We start from the raw sequence: 20,232 nt of genomic DNA on the forward strand, positions 1-20,232 counted from the left end.
AAGTTGTTTTTGTAAACTTTCTTCTCCCATCATCTGTTTTTTTCTATGTCACCACATCTCATCTCACAAAATCCATTTCTTATTGCCAGTGTTTTTTCTTAATGATGACTACACTTTTGTCACAAAGTTTGGACCGATTCCAAAGGCATTTGACCCAAGCAATCCTACTAACGATATTTTTTATCAATTTTCGATCAACTTCTACAGGTTCTGTAAAGTGATCCCAAATGTTATTGGAGGGTATACAAAACCCTTAAAGCCATACAAATAAGACAGCACCATATTCATCAATGTTGTGCATGCCTCCAAGATGACAAAAATGAAACGTGTACAATATGGGGAGAAAGAGAGAGAGAGAGAGGGGTTGTTGTTAGCCGACGCCAGCAACAGGAGTTGGGGTAGAGACGTACAATGAACAGAGAGGTGGAGATAGAAAAAATTATAGACAAATTGTCCAATTTGTAAGTAGATGAAGGCCAGTGTGGGAAGTAGGCACTGATGTAAATATTTTTGTAGTAATACCCATCTTTGTTTTGGCTACGATAATTGAAGTAAAAGATTTGATGGTTAATTTGTAAGGAGCTAGGGGTTGAGCGTTTAGTTCAGATGACGTTGCCAGCTTTAGGTCTGGTCGTAAGACGTTGGAGGTCAGATGTTCAACTCTCTGAGTTTCCACTTTCTTCCCACCAAAAAATATATATATATATTTTATAAGATGATAGTACTTAACCGAGTTTTTTTAATAATCCTCTAATTTTGAGCTCAACATTATCCGTTGGAACCATCACTCTTAAATAACCATTGTTTGAAGAAACTATGTAAGATTAGTGAGCATGGATTTATGACCATATCAGCCCCATCAAGCCACTAACTCAAGATTACGCAGGAATGGTCTAGTTGATACATCCTCTAATCTCCCACCAAGAACCTCTAATTCAGGATTGGAAGGAATGATTTGATACCTAAATCCTTGGTGATAGATTAGGTTATATTTGGTTGGAAATAAATGGATAGAAAAGGAAAATTAAAAAATAAATAAATTTTATTGAATTTAAGGCAAGAAATAGACACATAAATCAATCATTGTATTATTATGATTTTGGATCTTTATCCTCTCATGTTCCTTGTCCTGTATGTGTTACGATTGAAGAACTCACCCTCATAAACCGGTCTACAAGTGGAGGGAACCCAATATTATAGATGCCCACATCCAATCCCTTATGGGACCGATGTGGGATTATTGCACACAACATTATCCCACCCTTTAATGGCCGACGTCCTCGTCGGTCCACTCCGGATCAGGTAGTCCTTTCTAGGCGGCTCCACTCTGCTCTAAGATCCTTTCCCGGCGGCAGGTAGCCCTTTCCTAGCGGCTCACACTCTGGCACTAGGTCACCCCTCCCAAGTAGTCAATCGCAAAGGACGGGTCAATAAAAGCACCAATGTTACAACTGGAAGAACTCACCCTCATAAACCGGTCAACAAAGGGAGGGGACCCAATATTATATATGCCCACATCCAATCCTTTATGGGACCGATGTGGGACTATTGCACATAATAGTATAATTCGTCCGGTTCCTCTCATAGGGGGCGGAAATGACCACCTTATCTCCTACCCAAACACATTGTCCGAGTGGGGTCCACCTCCTCTTATTAGAGGCACTAGAGAACTGTTTCGGACAGAAAAGAACGCAAATCATTTTGTTGATGCATTGAGAAAACAAAATCAATAATGGAGGTAGTTTTCGGTATATGTTGGCCTAAAAATGAAATCGGTGCATGGCTCCACTCCATTTTGTTACATGACAGTGACAGCTTATATGGGATTGAAACTTTCTAGATTGATAGAAACCAAGGTCCTCTATGGACAATCATTTATTTATTTTGGGTAATACGCCTGAAGTACCAAACGTAAGGAAACTATATATGTTTAAGATAAGATACCTAATATTTTAAAATCTACATTTGAGATATTCAAACATAAACAATATTAATTATAATTATGTATTTACATATGATGATGAAATTATTGGAATTATGTATCCATCAAATTCGAATTATTAAATTATTAAATTTAATTTTTACACTTTATTATTTTATTTGGGTTTATAAGAATGTTCTATAGGTATTTACCTAAAACTTATCTGAACTGGAAACGGGACTGGACATCTTGTTTATATGGTTTCCATATCGCATGTCACGAGAAATAGAGATTTCAGTGCATGGATGTGGGTACATGTCAAGAACGTGTATAGATGAAAATCTGGTATGTATATCTTATGTATTGCTACTGATTTTATGTGTGATATACTTACCCGCCACTCGATGGTCCTTTGACCTGAGAAGATTCCATTTGTTGCAGTGTGGCATTACGGACTTTGGTGAGCCAATGGTTGATGTCCAATCAGACTATAAATCGGTACACTGGATTCGTGATCCTGCATTATGAGCAACAGGTTTATCAACATGGAATCCACTACCCGTTTACGAGGAATATCTAGGAGAGTGAAAGTCGGTGATTGGTCGGACAGAAATCTGGATCCAGTGTTTATTCAAAATATTTTATAAATTTATTTTCAATATAAAATTAATATATAATATATTGAATTTTATTTTGAAGTTTTATGACCGTCCGATCGCAATCACATATTTTCTCGATCAACGTATATGATGAATTGGGGATAAGTAGCATTAAAGTATATACCCTATAATTCATTATAGGATATTAAGAAAGTGGAAGGACTTATGTACAATAAAAGAGTTTATTAGACACATGACATTATATGGAAGAGTAAAATATTTATGGTTGAATATCTTTTTATATTATGACAAAAGATATTATGAGAATATCTCATGAATCATAATTTAGAAAGATTGTATCCCTTTTGAGATTCTATGTCCTCACTTTAATAGAAAATTGGAGTTGCAAAAATTAGAAGATTCACAAAACACCAAAATGTAAGATTGAGCCAAGACCAAGATGGAAGGAGATTACTTGAGAACCAAGGATCTCCAAAACTATAAAAGAGGGAGAGGGAGGAGCCTCCCACGATTTTGGCAGTGCTCTCTTCCCCTCCCACGATTTCTCTCCCACCCCTCTCTTATAGTAGTGTGTGTGAGACTTGAGTTAGAAAACTCAAGAGGCTTTAGTGATTTTTGTGTTCTTCTAAAAGATTGCAAGGATTGATCAAGCTTCAAAGTGTTGAACAATTTTTCAATCTTCAAGTTTGCACAACTTGAAAGACCTATTATCTATAAGAGGAGTTTCACTTTCGACTTTAAGGTAACCATGAATGTTATTTTAAAATTGTTTCTTTCCTACTCTTGATCATGAACTACAAGTATTGACCCGATCCAAATTCCGCTGCGCATCGGGTTTATTCCTAATAAAAATGATCAAAATGCCTCAAGTTTATATATCTATTAAAAAAAGATTCTACTTGAAAGGATACAATACAATACAATCATTATGTATTTTGTATTTTTAAACCTTTGATTTGCATTATAAGTATTTATTTAATATTTAAATAAAGCAGTGTCTTATGCATAAACACAATATAAGGGAGTGTCTTCATGACACCTCAATAGGTGTATTTAGAACTTGAAACAATCCTTTAATTCCCATCCAAAAAATTAATTTTTATAGAATTTAAGGCAAGAAATAGATACTTAAATCAATCATTGTATTATTATGATTTTGGATCTTTATTCTCTCATGTTCCCTGCCCAATATATGTTACGATTGGAAGAACTCATCCTCATAAACCGGTCTACAAGGGGAGGGAATCCAATATTATATATGCCCACATCCAATCCCTTATGGGACCGATGTAGGACTATTGCACATAACATTACCCCACCCTTTAACGGTCGAGATCAGGTAGTCCTTTCTAGGTGGCTCCACTCTGCTCCAGGACCCTTTCCCGGCGGCAAGTAGCCATTTCCTAGCGGCTCACACTCTGGCACCAGGTCGCCCCTCCCAAGTATCCTACCGCAAATGACGGGTCAATGAAAGCACCAATGTTATGATTGGAAGGACTCACCTCATAAACTGGTCTACAAGGGGAGGGGACCCAATATTATATATGCCCACATCCAATCCCTTATGGGACCGATGTGAGACCATTGCACATAACAGTATAATACGTCCGGTTCCTCTCATAGGAGGCGAAAATGACCACCTTACCTCCTACCCGAACACACTGTCCGAGTGGGATCCACCTCCTCTTATTAGAGGCACTAGGGAATTGTGCCGGACAGAACCTAAGAAGATAATTTTTCATGACAAATGTGAACAGAAAAGAACGCAAATCATTTTGTTGACGCATTGAGAAAACAAATAAATAATGGATGTAGTTTTCGGTATATGTTGGCCTAAACATGAAATTGGTGCATGGCTCCACTCCATTTTGTTACATGACAGTGACAGCTTATATGGGATTGAAACTTTCTAGATTGATAGAAACCAAGGTCCTCTATGGACAATTATTTATTTATTTTGGGTAATATACCTGAAGTACCAAACGTAAGGAAACTATATATGTTTAAGATACCTAATATTTTAAAAACTACATTTGAGATATCCAAACATAAACAATATTAATTATAATTATGTATTTACATATGATGATGAAATGACCAAAATGCCTCAAGTTTATATATCTATTAAAAAAAATTCTAGTTTAAATGATACAATACAACCATTATGTATTTTGTATTTTTAAATCTTTAATTTGCATTATAATTATTTATTTAATATTTAAATAAAGCAGTGGCTTGTGCATAAAATAATATAAGGGAGTGTCTTAATGACACCTCAATAGGTGTATTTAGAACTTGAAACATTCTTTTAATTGTCCTTGTTTTATTCCAAAAAATTCTCTAAGATAAGGATATAAATGGATTTTCAATAATAATTTGAAATTGATACATTATTAGGGGAAATGGTTATGAGGAGATGGCCATGACGAAAGTACTAGTTATAATGAGATGCCTTTGCACCCACACATTGAGGAGGGGGAGGGGGAGGGGGAGGGGGAGGTGTGGGAGGGGAGGTGAAATGACCGCCCCATCCTCATGAAAAGTAGAAATGCCCACTCTTTGATGCTTCAATGCACACGTAGGGCTACACTCCCCACAAAGAACTCTTCCTTGTATCATTATGTCATTATTAAAAACTGTCATTGCATGTCGTGCACATTTTTTGAGTACATATGTAAAATAATACTATATCATCATTGAAAACAAAATTATATGTCATAAGCAAAAAAAAGAAATCCCTTTAAATAATGACAAATACAGAGATAAAATTTGATATATGATCAAATTACCATATTCATAAGCATCCAAACACATGATAATATATGCAGCCTTACCCCCGTTTCATGGCTTTTCCATGACTTGAACTTGTGACCACTGGGTTGCAATGGAGCAACTTAACTGTCGCGCCGAGGTCCGCTCTCTCCCCTTGTTCAGAGAATACTCTCCTAATAATTAATTAATAGGGAAGTAGTTTTCAATCCGGAAGTGTGGCCTACGCCAGCACTATCATTTGTCTATCTCAATCTTTCCTCCTCCTCCTCAAAACACGGTTGCAGAAGTGTCTTTTCATATGATGATTGGAGAGAGATAGACCCATGGGAATCCTAGCGTAGGCCACACTCCCCGACAAAAAGTTTTTTTTTCTTAATTTATAATGAAAGGGGCAAACTAATTTATAGCTAAACTAAAAATTATAACAGAGATGTTGGGTACGTACTTCATATCAGCCCTCCTTTGGTGAAACTTCAAACTCATAGTTAAACTACTTGTTTCATGCTTGATTAGAGTCCTCACTCCTCAGTACTCTCAATCCCATAATCTATTTTTAGAATATCACATGCGGATTGATTCAAGCCCAAAACAAACTTGCTTTAACATCTAAAAGCTGCGGTCCATGTGAGACTCTGAGTATAGACAGAATAGGTGTTTGGAGTTTCTGAAAATTGACGATTCAAATTATTATTGCTTCTCAAAAGCTAGCTAGGACTGGTCGGGTGAACAGTGCTACTACTACTACTTGAGTCACAAAAACGTCTTACTTGACGCATCAGAATGTATTTTAAATCATAAAATATCCCCCAACACATGCCTTAGTCTCATGTACAGTACACCAGGTTTCTACGTTCTGACTTTTCCTCAAGTTTGGCTTTACGATAATCTGACTCTGATACTATTTATTAGGGATTTGGATAGTACTCATCTTTAAAAGCGAGTCTTAAGGAGAAGGTGTCTAAGTACCTATTAACTCACCCACATCTTCGTTTATATCTGATGTAAGACTATTTTTCTGCATACCACGTGGAATTCCCTGTCTATAAAATGGAGCTGGTTAGGTTTCATATGGAGCTCCATCATAGTACTGGTTAATTATAAGGGGTGGCGCTAGATGGCGAAGACGAGAATACTGGTATTAATCCTCAGGCTTATCAAGAAGAAGATGAAAAGGAGTTTATCTCTCTCATCATTAACAAGAAAATGGAATGTTGAGGAAGAAATGGGTACTTCCATGGAAGTGCCACAAGATGTGAAGGAAGGTCAGTTCGTGGTGTTGGCAGTGAATGGTGGTAAGTCAAAGAGGTTTGTTGTTGATTTGGGTTACTTGACTCACCCTGAGTTCTTGAAGATGTTGCAGCAAGCAGAGGAGGAGTTTGGGTTTGAACAACTCGGAGCAATTGCCCTCCCTTGTCCACCTCATGATCTCCAAAGAATTCTGCAGGAAGAGCAGTTGCAGAAGAGCAGAGAAAGAACATCACTAGCTACCTAGCTAGCTATGGTGGTTGGGGTGGGGGTGGTGGTGGTGGTGGTGGTGTAAGAGGGGAAGCAGTGGTTCGTTGACCGTTTCCACTGTTATTTGTTTCATTGTAGTAGTTTCACTAGTTTGGAATTCAACAGCTACACCAGTTGACACCTTCAACTAAGGGTGTCAATTGGTCGATTCGGTCTGGTTTCGATCGGGTTGAATCGATTTCAATCTATTATTAGGCCAACCCAAAACAAAACCGTTAGGTGTATGGCAATGTTTAAAAAAAAAAAAAAAAATTCTAGTGTTTTGTGTTTTTTGGGAACATGAATGTGACTTCCTGTCTTTTTTTTGTAATTTTTTTAATGAATTGGATAAAGAAAAAACACATTTGGAACATTCTTGAAAAACAACTAAAAGAAATTCCAAGAAACACAAACTTAACATAAAATGTGCACGTTGACGGACTCAATATTCACAAATCACCACCACCACCTCCTCCACCTCCACCTCTTTCGCCACTGCCACCACCACCATAGAATAGAAGATATACTTTTGTTAATATGTAATCCATATGTGTTTTTGTTCTTTTGTAATGGTCGAAATATATATATGTACATGTTTTTTTAGTGTTATCATACAACATTTGTTGATACAGAAGTACTCTAAGATAACAAAAACACACCACCAAAAAAAAAAAAAAAAAAAGACTAATTGTTTCTAATTCAAAAACAATAATTTGGAACAAAAATGTTGGTATACACACCCTAAGTTTATGTTTCGATCATTTTCAATTTCGATCAATTTCTTATTATTTTTTGCCAGTGGTTTATAATTGGACTATTGCCGACCTGGTCCAATTTTGGTTTTACATTCATATATAGGGCCAGCATGATAACATTTTTGTTTATCTATTTTTATGTTTTTTTGTTCTATGTTCCTAGGAACAAAAAAATAGTAAAAATCTGTTCGTTAACATCGGTTCATTTTTTAGTTCCTAGGAATGAACTAGGACAAAAAACTAGCTGGGAAATATAAAAAAGAAACTCCAATTTGGAACTTCTATATTCCAGAAATAAAATAGAGAAATAAGGAGGTAGGGGTGTTCCCCCTCATCTCTGTCAGACTCCACCACTGCCATCAACACTGTCACCACCTCCACCACCACCATTTTACCATCACCTTCTCTACTAGCACTGCCACCACTTCCTCTACCACTGCCATCGCACCACCACCGTCACAACCTCCTCCAAATTTTTGGTATTCAATGGCATTTTAAAAAATTTATCGAAGTTCCAGAAACAGGAATTATTGTGCATAACAAATGTGTTTTTCTTTTCTGACCCAGAAATAGAATTTATGCATTAACAAACACCTTTTTTTGTCAAGAAATTTGGTCCAGTAATAGAAATACGAAAATTTATTTCTAAAATAGAAACAGGGCCTAGAAAGAAGTGGTATCATGCAAGCCCATAAGGAACTCAATGAGAAAATTCTAGGTTTTGGGTATTTTTATTTCTTATCGGGTTGCTATCGGTCTGATCTCGGTTTTTCTCAAGCTTGGTCCACTTTTTTATTTCAATAAATGTATTTGGTTGGTCTTATTTGGTTTCGGCTTCTACTGGTTCCATAAAATCCCAGTCCAAAATCACCTGATAAAGATTCGATTCGATCTAAACGAAACCGATCAATTTCAATTAAGGGTGTCAAAATGTAACCGAAACCGAATACCAAATCCAAAATCGAGCCAAATTAACCGAACCAAACCGAATCGAATTAATTCGGTTTGGATACGATTTCGATGCAAGAATCGTTGATTCTAACCGAATGACCGAACCTAAATCCCTAATTTTTTTTAGTTTTACAACTTTACGTTTGACAGTTGACCTTCAGGCTTGAGGCTTGAATGCTTGAATGCTTGAATGCTTGAATGCTTGAATGCTTGAATGCTTCATTCCTTCATTCCTTCATTCCTTCATTCCTTCATTCCTATGTTGTAGGAGACTGTTTACCTTCCCAAGTTTCAAATCCCAACCTTTTATAATTTTTAAAAGGTTTTACTATCTTTATTCCCTACGACGCTTTGTCTCTCCCAAGTTCCAACCTCTTATAATTTTTTAATTAAATTGATTTTCAAAGTGTGTATTTAAAAATGTAAGGCCCAAAAATACAAGATGGACATTAGTAGGACTTTTAGTAGCAGATGTTGTTGGGAATTTAAAGCCAAATAGTAGAACGGTTTAGCAAACTGAATAGAATCTGAGCTGTATAATCGAATTAAAATCGTATCAAGATCCGAATTGAAACCGTGTCTATAACCAAATTGGAACCATAATCGAACTGAACCGAGCAAATTCGGATTTGGATTTAATTTTAGAATCGAGGCGGTTCTCGGTTCGGATTTGGATCACACTATCACTTTATGAAATCGAACCGATTAACACCCTTAATTTCAATCGGTCCAACCGATTCCGCCTGAACTTTGACTCCGTTATCTTGAACAAAGAAGACTGTAGTGGGGTTAACCCTTTTTTTTCGTCAATGGAACACTACTACGACTTGTGGAGTTAAACACTTAACTTGATGGAATTAGTCTTAATTAGCTTAATAATGAATGATTGATGATGACCTTCAAACAATTATTTTTGTTCAATTCTTTAAAAGGATCCAGATCCTCTATTGCCGAGCTGCCCGGCAAGACCGTGCTGCCCAGACACGGTGCTGCGTGCAATGATCGCCTTACCCCCATTCGGGCAAGGCGTTTGGATAGGGGTAAGGCAGACATTGCACGCAATACCGTGTCTAGGCAGCACGATCCTGTCGGGCAGCTCGGCAGTAGATTCATTATCTAGATAATTATGGCTAATTCCACCATAACCAGAAACATTAATATTGTATAGGGAAAGAGAACGGTCACAGAAACATTAATATTTTATAGGGAAAGAGAACGCTACTTGATCATGTGCGAGACATGGCCGTACAAAATGATCACCGCACCCCATGGAAAGGCAAAATTTCCTAAGGACGTGACGTCAATTCTCATCGCTTTGTGTCTGGGCACAGGGGCCGCATGCACCACGTGACCAAGTAGCGTTATTTCTTCCTATTTTATATTATTAAAAGGGAAAATGTTCTCTGTGAGGGGGCGCAGGCAAAGCCCAAACACAGTGGGGAAAAAAATGACCTCCCTACACCCCACAAAAGGCGAAAATCCCACCCCCATGATGCCAGTACGGATGCTCTCATTGGCTGGGGCACTTGGCCCCTGCGCTCCCCTTAATAATAGAAAGTAGGGGAAAAAGTTCTATGAACCGACGAAATATAATGGAATTTCCAATGCTTCTCCACGCCAACACTTTACTAACTGCCGAATTGGGAAGAAAGGATCTTAGTCGTTCAATCCGTTTGAGACTACAAATCTCTCTCTCTTTCTCGCTCTCTCTCTAGCTCCCTATCTCTTCATGCCAATCCTCAGGGTGTCAAAGTCAAATTGAAATTGTAAAGCCGCTCAATAAATGGTTTGGTTTAGTTAAACGGTTTATATCAAATTAAACTGTTTAAATCGATGGTAAACTATTTAAAAAAACTTTTAAATCGAAACAAATAGTAGTAATATGTAATGACAATAATTAGTCATTAGTGGTAACAATTAATAAGTAGTAAATATATGATGGTATAAATAAATATATAAAAATTCAAATCATACATCCATTTCAATAAAAAGACATGTAATGAAAAGTAGACATTTGAAATTTTAAAAAAAAAATTTACAAACCTTATTAAACGATTTGATTTCAGTTTTGCCTAAAAAAACTTGCACCAAACTAACCCATTTACTCTGAACCAGTTAACTCCCTTACTTGTTCGGCTGCAACAAGGTTGGGTTGGGCCGGGCTTTATAGAACCCTAGCCCAACCCTGAGTCCCTTAATTGGGCCCAGGCCTGACCCGACCCTGACTCAGGGCTTGAAAAACCCAATCCTGACCCACTCTCAGGGTTGGGCCTGGCTGACCCTGATTGGCCCTGATCATGGGGAGGGGAAAAGAAATGCATGGACTGGAATAAGCCGGAAAAAAAATTATCAATTTTACGTATCATAACACTATGTCCTAACCCGCCCTTCGGGACAAATATCTCAATCCAAACCCTGTTCGGACTCTGGACGAGTTCAGGCCAACAGTGGACGAGTTCAGGCCAACAGGGCCAAACTTGCCTCTCTCTCCACCCCCTCAGAATGTTCACCTCCCATGATGCTCCGCGAGACCGAAACCCTGCAAAATCGGCCCTTTTTAATGAGAGACCACCAACGAAACTATTGTGAGGTCTATCAAACAGATAAAACTTGAGTGGTCCAGGGAAGTGGACTTTAAAAACACAAGAAAGGAGAAGCAGCAAAAAAGTGAGAAGGGAAATCAAGGGAAATGGAAAATAGGGTAGGTATTTGGGTGACCACTCATAGGGTGTGCTTCAAATCCACAAAACAATAGCACTAACACCTCAGACCAGAAAACAAACAAGAAATTTGGGTGTCTCTTTTTTCTCTTCATTTGAGCACTCTGGCCACTGGGGCTCTGCTCAATAGTTGCTGCGCTTTGTAGTTTCCCCCCATCAATTAGAGTTTCTCTCCTAACACGTTTTTCATACGTTTTTCATTGTTTTTACATGGCTCTCCTTGTTCTGGGATCCAATTTGGTACAGGGTGGAGATTATTTTTAGGGATAATTTTTTAGATCCACTAGATATGAACGGAAATTACAAGATAAGTAAATTTCAAATTTGTTTTACATCCACTATTCTTCATTTTGAAAAGATTTACTCAATCCCTAAAGTTGGTTAATACTCATACCACACAAGAATAAAATAAAAGCAAACTTCCAAAATTACTCTAAAAATCTGTTTTAAACCACGATGAAAAAAATAGGAGGGAAAGGGAGCATAATTTTCTTTACCTTATTTTTTTAAGGGTAAATTACACGTCACCCTGTGGTTTTCAAACGAAACTCAAATCACCCTTATATTAGACCCCAATATGACAAATTAGTCCCTACCGCTAGTTTTATGCTGCTAAGTGGTGATGTCAGCTAAGGGTGTCAAAACCAAACCGAAACCGTTTATCGAAATTGAACCGAATCATTTAAACCGAAATCGACAGACCGTTTAGTTAAATGGTCCAATTATGATTTTAGAAATGACACCGTTTATTTAATCGGTTTGGTTTGGTTTAGATTGATTAATCCAACGGTTTCAAACCGTATAATCCAATTAAAATCGATTATAACCAAACCGTCTTACTGTTTAAAAACCTAACAATTTTTTTTTTTTATAAACAAAAAATCAAAACCTAACAAGTAGCAACTACTAAGTATCACATTTCTTCATTAATGATTTCCTTTCTCAAAAAAAAAAAACGAATAACTTAGTAAACAATAAGTAATAACTAATATTAGTAAATAGAGTAGTAAATATGTATAGAACCGTCTAACCGAAACTGTGTAAAATCGTATAGAACCATTTAACCGAAACCATTTAAAAACCGTTTAACTGAAACTGCTTACTAAACGATTTAGGTTTTGATTATGAGACCATTTAGTTAAACGGTCTGGTTGCAATTTTTACCCTCAAGCAGTTAAAATCGAACTGAACCAAATTGTTTAACTGAAACCGGACCGTTTAACACCCTTAATGTCAGCCAGATAAATAAATTTAAAAAACTACCCTTGACCAGTGTTGATTTACAATTTTTCCCTTGTAACTAAAAACTCCAAATTCATCCTCTTCCTCACACCTGCAACTACCCATCTAGGGTTTGGGTAGATGATAATGGCGGACCAGAGCAGGCACGTCACTTCTGGAAGCAGGACTCCATTGATGCTTAAACGGAAGTTCAAGACTTACATCTTCTCCTTGAGAATGAGATTTATCATTTAAAAGAGCAATAATCAAGCAAAGGAGAAATTAAAACTACCCAGAGAGATTGCTCCAAGAACGGTAGTGGAGTAGTTGATGGAGAAGGTGTTGCCTTTGCCTTTTTTTTCTTTCTGTTTTTGGTAATTTGAATCGATGATGGTGTCGGTGTTTATTGGAGTTCGGAGTGATTCACATGGTACAATAGATTAAAAACCAATTCCAGCAATGGTGTGTGGTGTGCATTCTCCTAAGCTGGCTGGAAACTTCTAGATAGTGTAGGTATCAAACAGCAATGGTGTCCCCTGCGATTGCCGAGCGCAAGTTGTAGAGAGCAGTTGGAGGAGAAGATTCCTTTGATCGAAGTCTCTCCAAGAAGAGAGATCATTTTGCTTAGAATATTGCAGGTGTTTTTGCCTTCTGGGAATATGGGTTCAAGGGTAAAGGGTAGTATTGTAAATTTAATTTTAATGTTTTAGTATATGGATAAAATAATCCTTTCAAACCAATAACGGGCAGGGAACCTGAGAGGAGAAAAATTCATAACTAATATAGCAGACTAACACCATTACTGTAGAGGGGAAAAATTCAAAAGCTAAGGGGTGATTTGAGTTTCGTTTGAAAATTAGGGGTGACGTGTAATTTACCCTTTTTTTAATGGACAAAGTTTTCCTCTACACATAGCGGACATTCATCCACCATCCTAGGTAGGATTGTAAATGAATAATCAAAAATCCGAATTCGATCCGCATCTGTATCCATTTAATGATATTCGTATTCGTTTAGAGATATCCGGAAATAGAAAATCTGAATACTCCGAGAAAAATCTGTTCGAAAAAAAATCCGAATACTTAATAATAAAAAGGGTTAAATACGCGTACCCCCTAAAATGCACCCAATATTCCTCGTACCCCCCAAGGGTCTGACAAGTCCACACACCACCCCTGAAAATATCACGTACCACCTCTACTTTACCCCTTAAAGCCATTTAAGTCCACACCAGGTGTTAAATGCTAAACAATGACCAAACTACTCTTTCTTCTATCTTTTCTAAAATTTGAAAAAACCTAATTACCCTAACCTATTTGCTAAATTTTGAAAAAACCAAAATGCCCTCATCTTCCCCAAATCATCATCTTCTTTTACTTACCCAATACCATCTTCTAAAATTTGAAAAGACTTAATGATCTTGAGGGTTTTGAAGATTCAACAGGTTCTAGAAAATGACGAAAAATCATGATTTAACAAAAATATGGATTGAGAGTGAATTGTATCTGCTAGGGGAGGAAGGTTTGCACTACACAAGGCAGAGATGTAAACGAATGGTCGAAAATCCGAATCCATCTAAATCCATTTAAAGGTATTCGTATTCAGCTATGAAATATCCAAATCGGATGTATCTGAACCAAATTCCATCCATTTCTAAGCCTAATCATAGGGTTCATAAACCCCTCCAAGGATTTTAGTATGTCCACATTTCACATCACATATCATCTATGAGTGCGTAAGATTTACCAAAAAAATAAAATGTTTTTATCAAAAAAAAAAGTGTACAAAAACATGAGCGCTCCACGTGGAAGCATAGGGGTACTACTGTAGTTTCAATAGCAGTCATCCTCACTCCTCGTCCTCTCTCTCTCTCTGAGTTCTGAGCTCTGAGCTTTGAAACTTTGAACCTACAATGGATCCTTCGATCGATCCAAAGAGCGGTTTTTGCTCAAAAACAAAGACCTACCAAAGCCTCCGTCCTCCGGTTACACTCCCACCGGAGAACCTCCCTCTCTCCGCCGCGGCTCACTCCCTCTCCCTCCTCATCTGCAACCCCTCCCGCCGGAAACCACCACTATCCTCATCGACGCCAAGACTGGAAACCGCCTTTCCGCCGCCCAGTTCCTCCAACACGTCGAATCCCTAGCTGCCTATCTCCAATCCAATCTCAACCTCTCTAAGGGCGACACCGCCTTTATCCTTTTGCCAACATCAATCGACGTCCCTATCCTCTATTTCTCTCTCCTCTCCCTTGGCGTCGTCATCTCTCCCGCCAATCCCTTAAGTACCAAATCCGAGATATTCCACCAAATCCAGCTTAGCAACCCGTCCGTCGCCTTCGCCACCTCCATAACCGCGGGAAAACTCCCCTCCACTGCCTCTCTCCGCCTTGTTCTCCTAGATTCCCCAGCTATCCGATCATTGATGACGACAGCCACGACCGGCCGGTTCGACCTAACCAGGATTCGGGTTAACCAGTCTGACCCAGCGGCGATTCTCTACTCGTCTGGTACCACCGGGCGAGTCAAGGGAGCGATCCTGACTCACCGGAATCTGATTGCCTGGATCGCTGGTTACTATGAGAGAAAATCGGAGGCGACGGAGGAGAATCCACCACCGGAGGTGACTCTGATGACGCTGCCGTTGTTTCATGTGTTTGGGTTGTTTATGTGTGTGAGGGCGGTGGCGTTGGCGGAGGCAGTGGTGGTGATGGAACGGTTTGATTTTGAAGTGATGTTGAAGGCGATTGAAACGTATATGCCGGTGTCGCCACCTCTTGTAGTGGCGATGGCGAAGTCGGATTTGGTGGCGAAGTATGATTTGAGTTCGCTGAGGTTGTTGGCATGCGGTGGAGCCGCGCTCGGGAAAGAGGTCGCCGAGAGGTTCGTTATTCGTTTTCCCAATGTGGAGATTGTCCAGGTAACGAAAAGACTGAAGAGTCTTGTGCTCTTGCCCTGCTCTTCTCTTGTTCTTCTTCTTTTTTGTTTTGTTTTGTTTTGTTTGGGGGTGTTCCTCTTGCCCTTCTTGCCCTTCTGTGTCTGATGCTTCAGATTTTTAACCCCCACCCAGCCCAGCCCAAACAGCCTTTCAAAAATATAGTTGTTTTTTTTTTTTTTCACATTTTTACTGTTGTTGTACCGATCCACTGATATGGAATCGACCAGGAATCGATATCGATATCCACTGACATCAATATGAATCGACCAATCCGATATTGATTTCTCAAACCATGCACTGGAGGCCAGATTATAACCCACTAAGAGTCGAACAATGACCCACAAGGGGCTAGCGAGGGGGGCCACTGTACCAGTCATTCTTACAACTATAACACTCATACTATTTCAAGAAAAGGTTGGGGCCGTGGGGTAGAAGGGTCGAACTTGTGACCTTCCCTAGACTTACACTAAATCCAACTGTGTAACGGCATGTGTTCATAACCGTAAATGTAATATGTCTTTTTAGGAAAAGTTTAGCACAATCTATTTGTCGGCTGTAAATGGGTTAGTCCATGTGATAGAGGACTAGATAAGTATCTCATTGGTACAATTTCAGCTTAAAATGAATAGAGTAAGTAGCTAAAATTATAAACGATGTCATTTTGTGTTTTATATTCATCTTAAATTGATGGCATTTTGGTAATTTTCCTAAAACTTTGAAGCAGAATTTGAGCAACTTTTGTTGCTTACCTTGGATGAAATTTTGGCCAATATGTGGGATCGTCTATCACATGGACTAATCCATTGTTGCCAAGTGGCAAATAATTAAGTGTTATACTTCGTTACGCATGGTGATCAACCTAGAAGGACCCTTGGACCACCAAGGACTTGGGAACAAGTTAAGAGTATGGATTCAAAGTAAACTTGTGGAAAACTGCAAGTGGCCTTGGCAGTTGAGTAAAATATGACAAAATTATTGAAGATGTGAGAAGCAACTTCTCTTTATTTGTATTATAGGGTTATGGCTTGACTGAGACTACAGGAACTGCAGCAAGATCAATGGTGCCTGATGACAGCAAGCAATATGGTTCTGTTGGCCACCTAACTGAGAATATGGAAGCCAAAATAGTTGATCCCATGACTGGGGAGGCGATGCCTCCCGGCCACCAGGGTGAGCTGTGGTTGCGAGGACCAATCATCATGAAAGGTACATTGTTTCTTTGTACATTCATCTTGTAAATACTGAATATGGAGATTGCAAACTTGAAAATTACTACCTACTTCTTTTTCTTGTTTAGGATAAAAACTGTTAAAAGATGTGCGGCTTTGGGGAGTTTGTGTTAAACTTCTTAAAAACTTAGTTTTAGAGAGTAGGAGCTCACCATTACTTAATACTGGGTGATGTGGTATTTGACAGAAGAAGAGGAAAGGGTCTGGTTCACCATTACTTTTGGGCATTTTTTTTTTTTTTAATGAAGTGGGCACTGATTTGAATGCTGCAGGATATGCTAAAGATGAAGAGGCGACTGCTAATACCTTGGAACCTGATGGGTGGTTGAAGACTGGTGATCTTTGTTATTTTGACTCAGATGGCTTCCTTTATATTGTTGATAGGTTGAAGGAATTGATAAAATACAAGGCATACCAGGTATTCAATACTGGGAACAATGTGGATGTGGTTGTGGTAGTTGGCTCCCTAGCATTAAAAGTATGCCATTTCATCCCTTCTGTAACATGTTGCAGGTTCCACCAGCTGAGTTGGAGCAATTACTGCAATCCCATCCAGAAATCGCTGATGCTGCTGTGATTCCGTAAGTATCTGATAGTGTTTCCTTCAGTCGGATTCTAAATTTTATATATTTCGTTTATTAATTACCTTCATCTATATGTTGTAGCTTCTGTATGGGTGTACATAATGTGTACACAATATTCATATTAGGTACATGCAGCTATTTGAAAGTTAATGTTGAGATTGCCTATAATAGGAAATTTTAGCAACCCTTTTGCTAGACAAAAGAGAATATATTAAGAGCATTGTAACAGACCCTGCCAAATATATATAAGTGGTTTGAAATGCAACATGCACCAAAACTGACCCAAGAGGATTACATTGTCTTTAGAAATTGGAAAGCTTGTGAATGATACAGAAATGACTATGGAATGCTTTGTTATGATAAACCAATGACTACTCTGAGCAGAGCTACAATCTGATGGACACCTACCAAATGTAGTTCGTCCATATATGTGCACCAGTTGTAAAGTTCCTCCCTTCGGCAGGCTTTGTGGTGTAATGATAAGGCAAACAATATTCTGCAAAAATTTAGTGGTGCTGAGAAACTTTTGGTTCAATTTGAGATATATTGATCTACAGTTGGGAAACTAGAAGATTAGTCTGATTATACACCTTGGTTCAATTTCTTTCATTCAAGTGATCAAGTCTACCTGCAAGCTAATTGCTTTCGTGTGTGCGCATGGTTTTTAAACAGGTACCCGGATGAAGAAGCAGGACAGATTCCCATGGCTTTTGTAGTGAGGAAACCTGGCAGTAATCTTAATGAAGCTGAAGTTATGGATTATATTGCTAAAAAGGCATGTTTACTTTCCAAAACAACATAAAATTTTATTTTCATAGCTAACTTTTCTAAAATTGGATCTCCAAACTAGTACTTTATAACTGTAGTTTACCCATGAGAGGCTTCAGGATATCAGTATCATTTAGCAAGAAATATTACTGAGCTTATAGACCTAGAATCAATAAGTCAATATTTTCCCTGGAAAGGGGGGAAAAGGAAGGCAAACAAAATTAATGAATCCTCAATCCACAGATATGGTGAATGAATGCCTCCTATAAACAGACACAGATGAATGAACTGAACTACCTGGTGCTTGAATATCTTCTTTGCTAAAACCTCATTCTTATCCCTTAATTGAAGTTTAACAAAGTAAAAACCTCCCACTTATTTGATTTTTATTGGATAATGTAACCATATTTGCTGACCTAGTTCTTTATGAAACTGATATGACATCTTTCAAAGTAAATTAATCTCCAATTCCATGTATTTCTTGTTGTTCTGCACTTGGTTTTGTCAAATTTTTAACCTCTTATAATCATCAGTTGCAGTAAAGATTTTGTATTTATGTGAGCATTATTTCTTTAATTATTACTGTTTCTTTCTTCAGGTGGCACCATACAAGAAGATCCGCCGAGTTGCTTTTGTCAACTCAATTCCAAAAACTCCTTCTGGAAAGATCTTGAGGAGGGAGCTGGTGGATCAAGCTCTCTCTAAATTATGATACCATATGTTTACTTACTGACATGGGCTCCATCCAAGTTTTGCAAAAATATACATGCAGTTCAACCTATTCTTCTTGATCTCTCTCCATGTGGGTGCATATGATTGACTGTAAAAATCACAATCCCCTCCACCTGCAAACAAAAAATAAATAAAATTCAAGAATAAAAAAAAATGTTATCAAAATCAACTAGTCTTAAGAGCAAGAGAAAGGGAATGTTATCAGGAAACAATTTTGTTGGCTTTCCACTACTGGTCCTAGCATTTGGAGTTCATTCTTTGCTTTGTCCCTTGAAAAGGATTTCTTATGGCCTCTTTCATGGTTCTTGCAGTGATCTTCTGTATATTGCTTTCATTGAGTTGTGGGGTTGCACTGAATATTGAATAAAAGGACCATGTGAATGTGATAGCTTTGGAATTTGATAATCAACTTGTAAGAGAATCAACCTTTATTTGACCTTCAATTTGTTCATTTGATTCTTGAAGTTCCAGTCTTCTTCTGTAAGTGGGATTCTCAATCCCTATGTGCCATGTGATGTAGAATCAACAAGGGTTATTTTTCTAACATAATTATCCCAAAATTAATCTTATTAATTGCAAATCAACCCTCTACAAAATAATATCACATAGTGAATTATAATGCATAGTAATTAATTTATTGCCGAACCCCAATTCATTGTACATGTTTATACTAAGATTTTATGATCATGATCGGACCAAAAGCTATTTTGAATATACTTTTCAAAAAATAAGAAAATGTTTTCTACATTGGGGGCGTAGGATGTGCCCAGACACATGGGGGTGGGTAAAATGAGTGGGCCCCCTTGAATGACTGAAATGACGTGCCTGTCCTGCCCCATGTGTCTGGGCGCAACCTACGCCCCCGTGTGCTACCCAGGCACAAAACATCGTCTCATATAATATTATACAAAATAACTTTATAAACATTCTACAAAACATTGCATTGAATCCAGATTTTTGTCCGATAATGCACAAACACTCTCTCCTTGAAAATCTCCAATTAAGGATAGTAGATTTTGTGTTGAGCATCTCTTTTGTTCACAATATGATATCATGAATCTAGTACACCGACATGTAGCCCGAGGGACATCAAACATTGATATGTCAAAACCCGTGATGTGTTACCGCAACGATAAGGACTCTCACATCAAAGGGCCAACCAAAATCCATAGAGAATCTCGTTCCACAACTACTAGCAATAAAACATGCGAGACTCTCACGTGATTCAAATCAATACACATATCGTATGTGTACTCACATTTGAGTCCCTGGAATCACAATTCTAAGAAGCACATAATGTGATGACCTTCTGAATAGGGTGTCCTGCTCTATCCCCTAGTCCAGAACATTTTAGGTAAAAACATAAGGATGACCATAGCCCATTAATAATGTGTCATAAATAAAATGAACCAAATTAATTTAAGTAATTAAAATTCAGGTTTGATGGACAGAGAATTCCATCAGACCTAATTAATTAGAACATTGAATAGAGTGGGAGCATTGAGTGAGATTCCAACTTTGGAGCCCT

General features: G+C 38.0%; 1 protein-coding gene and 1 pseudogene across 1 annotated transcript; both read left to right on the plus strand.

The window, feature by feature from the left end:
• Positions 1-6,427: 6,427 nt before the first annotated feature.
• LOC122650475 (auxin-induced protein X10A-like) lies at positions 6,428-6,805 on the plus strand. Its single transcript, XM_043843888.1, has one exon. The coding sequence runs from the start codon at positions 6,428-6,430 to the stop codon at positions 6,803-6,805; it is 378 nt and encodes a 125-aa protein (XP_043699823.1).
• Positions 6,806-14,311: 7,506 nt separating this feature from the next.
• Positions 14,312-19,168, plus strand: LOC122651679 (annotated as a pseudogene).
• The last annotated feature ends 1,064 nt before the right edge of the window (positions 19,169-20,232 follow it).

The sequence above is a fragment of the Telopea speciosissima genome, chromosome 2 (assembly GCF_018873765.1).
Source record: "Telopea speciosissima isolate NSW1024214 ecotype Mountain lineage chromosome 2, Tspe_v1, whole genome shotgun sequence".
Taxonomy (NCBI): domain Eukaryota; kingdom Viridiplantae; phylum Streptophyta; class Magnoliopsida; order Proteales; family Proteaceae; genus Telopea; species Telopea speciosissima.